The 6,000-nt window shown below is 36.4% G+C and overlaps 1 protein-coding gene across 2 annotated transcripts in view; it reads left to right on the forward strand.

Annotated features, from left to right (window-relative positions):
- ELL2 (elongation factor for RNA polymerase II 2) overlaps positions 1–3,620 on the forward strand; it is a 77,904-nt gene extending 74,284 nt beyond the window's left edge. For both annotated transcript variants that reach the window (XM_077139108.1, XM_077139109.1), the window contains 3 exons: positions 1,155–1,326; positions 3,247–3,291; positions 3,384–3,620. In XM_077139108.1, coding sequence (XP_076995223.1) covers positions 1,155–1,326; positions 3,247–3,291; positions 3,384–3,500 — 334 coding nt within the window. In that variant the 3' untranslated portion in view covers positions 3,501–3,620. The remainder of the gene's footprint in view (positions 1–1,154; positions 1,327–3,246; positions 3,292–3,383) is intronic.
- Positions 3,621–6,000: the final 2,380 nt, after the last annotated feature.

The following is a 6,000-nucleotide window of genomic DNA, read 5'->3' on the forward strand; positions in this document are numbered from 1 at the left end:
ACTGTGATACAGCAATTTAGACAAAATTTGCAAGATTATATAAAACCATTTTGGAGAGGACTGAACCCTATGATTTCTGCTCTGTGTCTCCCTTACCACAGTGAAGAATATATGTGTACCTCCAGGGGAGGCATCCTGAAACTCCTGCCACCTGCCTGAAATTGCTTTTTTTATCTCAAAAAGGCATGCAAATTTTGCCCTGGGACAGAAGCACAGGTTTCAAAGAACCAGGCCCCCAGGCCCTGATATGATCTCAGTGACCAGATATACAAACAAGTAATGTTTTAATATTAAAAAGCCATTTTAATTTCCTTACCAATGAGTAAACTGACATCCTGAGAAGTGTATTTCACTCACCAGGTCCCTGGAGGTCTTCACACCCCAGTAAAAAAAGCACAGAATTTTGTCATTTTTTACAAAACTAAATTAGACTAATAGTACATTAGCTTTCCATTTCACATAGGTAGGACATTTAAGTGTTTGAAGAGAATAGAAAAACATGCTCTTTTTTGGGTCTAACTCTCATTTTACAAGATCATGAACAAGTCCCCTTTTATGTATATGCCTTATCAAAAATGTAAGGAAAGGATAGAGGGAGCAAGCCCAAGGCGCTATGTCCAAAACTAGTGCCGGCAGAAGGTCTCAAAGGCCGAAGGGCAGACTCCCCCTCATTAGGCAGCAGGTCCAGTGAGAACTTTGACTTCAGCACTTAGTGACGACGTGACATTCTCCTGGTTTCTTGTTACCCATCCTGTCGTCCTATCTTGATATTACAGGTGGGTTGGCTCTGCTGTTAGTGTGGTAGTAAATTACTTCAGATGAAAGTTTAAGGGGCTAGATATATTTGTGTTATTTTCTTTTAATGTAGATGCACTGTGATTCTGTTACCACAACATCTTTTTTAACATCTGCTACTCTCATTTATTGAAGCACATTAGCTCATCAGTGTGATAATTTCACCTGGAAGATCTTTGAAGTAATACTTTTTGGGAGGGGCATGGCAGCAAACCAGTGGCAGAGAGGCATTAAATACTAGTGATAAATGCATGGATGTAGCTTCTAAATAATTTGGCTTAAATCTCTGACCCATACAGTGATGTATATTCTGTAGGTACTCTCCATTTATCTTTTGTCTTTTGAATCTTTCTTATTAGAAAATATATTGCTATTGTCTCCTATGAGCAACGCCAGAATTACAAGGATGACTTCAATGCTGAGTATGATGAATATAGAGCCCTGCATGCCAGGATGGAGACTGTAGCTAGAAGATTTATCAAATTGGATGCTCAGCGAAAGCGCCTTTCTCCTGGCTCAAAAGAGTATCAGGTATATGCATTTGTTCCTAGATTGACTCACTTTCATGTTTTATCCTCTTTCTTTCACTACCCTACCCATCCCCAGCCATCCCAGCAGCAATTTAGAGCAAGTCCTCTCAGACCGCCCTCTTGCTGCTTTGACCTTAATTTAAAATTAGTTAGGAAATTTATTATTTGAAATAGTTCTTAAAATATAAACAAACACAGTTTGCCTGTATTTCCACTAGTAGAAAAAGCTTAAGTGTGAAAAGATTTTGTACATCTATAGCTTCATATATAATGTGCTTACAAAAATATCTAACACAACTAAATAAGAGGGGAAAAAAGTTGTATCTTTGGTCTTCACCAAACCTAATATTTACTTCTGCTGCCAACTCAACTCAGACTGCAGCTCTCATTCTGCTGTTATTCCCCAACAAGCTATGTTATTTCAAGTAAATAAATGAAATGATGTAAAAAAAAAAACCCTCTATCTGGCATGGAATAGAGAAGACATAGGCATAGGATATAAAGAGGGCTTACTACCACAGAGGTTTGGGTTTTGGGTGAAGGTAACTTGATCATTCCAGCTGTTCCCAGAGCCTAATATTTAATAACTATTATTAGTTTGTTTTCAGTTCCTACTTTAAGTGATAATGTTACTACAGCTGATGAAGAGCAGCAGATTCCTAACCTGTTTCCTGATTTAATGGCTAAGGAAATTTTCCCATAGTTCTTAGCAAAAAGAATATTTGAATAAATGAATAATTGAATAAAGGAATAAATGAATATTTCCTTCCTTGAGTAGAAATGATTTTTTTGTCATCTTTCACAGCCATACGTGGTGCCTCTCTCCAGGCCCCATTACGTTGTTCTGACAAGGACCCACATGACAGAATGGATGAGTTTTCCTACAGGGGAAAAAACAGACGAGAAAAGCTGTTTCAGAAATTCATTCTGTCTTATATTAGTGAGACTCAATCTTTTAAACAAGCTTTCTAGAGTTATAGAAGACTTTGCCAGAAAAATTGGTATTGGCAGGGGTAAGAGGTCAGTGATAGGTGGTTTGGGGTTTATTGTTTTCTGTACAGTTTTTTACCAGTGTACATGATTATTTTTAAATTAAAATGAAATTCCAAGGATTGCTTGATGATTATTAAGAGCAGTAGGCTCAAGCCAGACTGTCTGGATTTGTTTCCTGGTGAATATTTGTGTGACCTTTGACAAGTTACTTAATACCTCTCTACCTCAAATTTCCCACCCATAAAATGGGGTGATCACAGAGATTTTGTGTATGATAAATACTAACACATGTAAAGCGCTTAAAACTGTGCCTAGTACCTGGCGCATAAGTTAGCTCTTTTCCCTGAGCCATCAGATTTCCCTCTCTGCAGGCTATCAGTATTACCAGTTTCCAAATGTATTCTCTTAGGGATATGGTATGTGCACGTGTCCCTAATTTCATTAACAAGGGAAGAAGGGTCTATTTTAGAAGCAATGAAATTCTTAGAATATAATAGCATTATCGTTTCTCCCTGTAAACAACTGGTATCAAACTGCACTTTGCTTTTTTCCATAAACAATATAATGCATCTTAGAGAATTTTACCAGTACATAAGGCACTTCCACATTTTTTAGTGGCTGCATATTTCTTTGTATGGATTATTGGATGTTTATGTTTTGTTTGATGTCTTTTGCTGTAGCAAGTAACCTTGTATGCACATCATTTCACTCAGGCACAGGTAAATCTGTAGGAAACGTAGAATTGCTGAATCAATTTTGCATTTGCTATTTTGATGCTGTTGCCAAATTGCCTTTCATAAAGATTGTGTCAATTTACATTCTCACCATCAGCATTTCCCACACCCTTGCCAAATGTGTTAGCTATTTTTTATGCCACCCCCCAAAAAAGAACTTGTCCTCTTCTGATTTCTCATCTTTAATTTTGTAGAATGTTCATGAAGAAGTTTTACAAGAATATCAGAAGATCAAGCAGGTAGGTATCATCACTGTTGGTTTTCTGACCTGTAATTGGGAAGTGTTAAAAATTTTGCAATCTAATTCTTCACTGTTTTTTTCCATCCACAGTCTAGTCCCAATTACCATGAAGAAAAATATAGATGCGAGTATCTTCATAACAAGCTGGCTCACATCAAAAGACTGATAGGTGAATTTGACCAACAGCATGCAGAGTCATGGCACTAGTACTCTGCTGGGACCAGAAGATGTGAATAAACCTAAGTTTATTTATTTAAAATTCCAAATGAGTTGCTCTAAGATTCTAAAAAGATGAAACTTTGCCTGTTGAAAGTTTCAGTATTGGTAAACTTGTAAACTTGAGTTCTTTTTTGTCTTTTCTTCACTTTACTTTGCTTCCTTGAATCTTTGAAGCTGCTTTATCTGGTCTTTTTTTCCCCTTCAGACTTGTGTTTGTCAATAAGAAATACTCTTTTGGATAGATATTAGAAATCTAGTATCTATACTTCAAGTCATTTTTTTTTTCCTCAAAAACTTATGTTGTCATTAGAAATGATTTTTTTTTTAGATATTGGGGACCCAGTGTCCATACTTCAAAGTTGTGTGCATTAAAAAAAAAAAAAAAAAGCAGTGATGTGCAAAGTGAAATGCTTTTGGATAAACATAAGCCTATTTTCTGACCTTTCTTAATGCGAACTCTTTGCCTTAAATGGTAGAATATTTAGAAATTTGCACAAAATACAAAAAAAATTAAAACATTGTTTTGGAGGGTTAATAGAAAAGCGTATATGTACATCTATAGATATACATACACATATGTATATACAGACTGATTTAATCTAGAACAGTACATTTGCCCTGCAAGTTAACCCCCCATTGCAGTGGTTGCCTTAAGGTGTTTGCTGGTTGTGGACATAGTGTGGTCAATCATTAGCTACACTGCTTCCCACGTGATTAGAGCAATGGGAAGCACACTGTGGCCTACCAGCGTCTGAAGCGTGTGCTCGAACTGTGTGTGTGCAGAGCTTGTGTGGATGTGAGCATGCATGAAGGGAAAAAAAGCTGCTACTCTTAGTAGGCCAAACGCTCAGGTTAAACAACTGACGAGTGTTTCTGCGGGTGGTTGTTTTTGGTTTTTTTTCTGTCAAATTGCTACTTCTATTGTGGAAGACAAAAGCATTTCCATTTCAACAGTTTGTCAGCTTTATTAATGTTGGGCAAAATCGATATGTTATGAAAATGAAACAGATCTATAGTTTTGGGGCAAAATTATGAAATTAAACATGTAGGTAACCTATTTATATACTGCTATAAAGTATTTTTTGAAGAGAGATATGCACAGAAGCTATAACCTACATGAAATGTATATTTAAAGATTTTTTTTTTCATCCTGGGTGCCAGGAGTATAAAAAAAGCAGATATATTTATCCATACCATACTGTGATTCATCAAACAGCACAAACTTTCATTTCACAGAGTTTATTTGTTGACTTTGATTTCAACTATCACTTGTTTTATCATGTGGGAACATAAGTTATATGGTCAAAAATGTAAGGATTTTGAACTAATGTTAATTCAAGTTATGTTGTCTTATTGTATTGTCTTTCAAAGTGCTGCCAGTTGAAAAGGGAAGCATTATGTTTACAAATCTGTTTTGAAATGTTTGCCAAATTTTTGGTAGTATCTTTAATAAAAATATTTGTCTCCAGCATCCAAAAAAAATAATTAATTAATAACTTTGTTGTGTATCGCTGTAAACCAGAAAATGTTGGTATCTAAAAACCTGAGAGGTGTAGATTAAATTTTCTCTTTGGAACATTAACTGGAAAGGTTAGATCATATAGTAAAGTATACAAAGTATGCAAGGACTGAAACAAGACCCTTTGCACTACAACTCTACAACATTACTGCAGGTGAAACTTAATTTCTATGTAGCATGGACCTCCTAGGGAATTCTGTTATTTTGGAATTAAGATCCCTGGTGCTCTTCCTTTTACCTCAGAATTGGTACAATCATTATTAAATGATAATTGATTTCAAGCTTTCAGTTAAAAAAGACAGAAAAGGAAATTTAATCAGGGATTAATTTGGTCCTTACGTTATTATGATGGAGTCTCCTGAGGGGGTTGCATGTAGGTATAGACCTCATTGGTGCAATTTCTTGGATGTCTTGGCTTTTTAATCAAAGATTGTTTGCTGCTATTTGCAATGAGCAATGTTTCTCAAAAGCAGGTGCTTGGACCATTCGCATCACCTGAATCTCTGGATACAAGGCCCAGGTATCTGCATTTTCACAAGTATCCTCTAGGTGTCTTTTTTGCAAGCTGAAGTATGAGAACCACACTGGCTTGGATTTAGCTCTCAACATTTAGGTCTCTAAATCTTGAACCAAAGTTTAAGTGTTGACTTTTGGTTTTTGTAAAAGCTTCATTCTTGTCAGCAGGTGCAAATTACTTTTCCCCTCTGCATGACGTGGGGCTCCCCCTCAGTTGTTTCACTGCCAACTTTTATTTCAGAACCTGTTTACAAACAAGCCTTCCAGTTGGTTCATTGTTAGCCCTTGAAGCTCCTACCCATCTACATCAGCACATCTTCTGGTTTACAAATTGGGTAACAATGGAATCTGGAGATGCCTTGTGGAAATCCAGCATTGCACACCCGTAGACTTGACCACCTACCTGTAAAAGCCTTAATTTGGATGTGTGTTTTATACATTGGGCAGATCCTT

The sequence above is a fragment of the Tamandua tetradactyla genome, chromosome 21 (assembly GCF_023851605.1).
Source record: "Tamandua tetradactyla isolate mTamTet1 chromosome 21, mTamTet1.pri, whole genome shotgun sequence".
Classification (NCBI taxonomy): domain Eukaryota; kingdom Metazoa; phylum Chordata; class Mammalia; order Pilosa; family Myrmecophagidae; genus Tamandua; species Tamandua tetradactyla.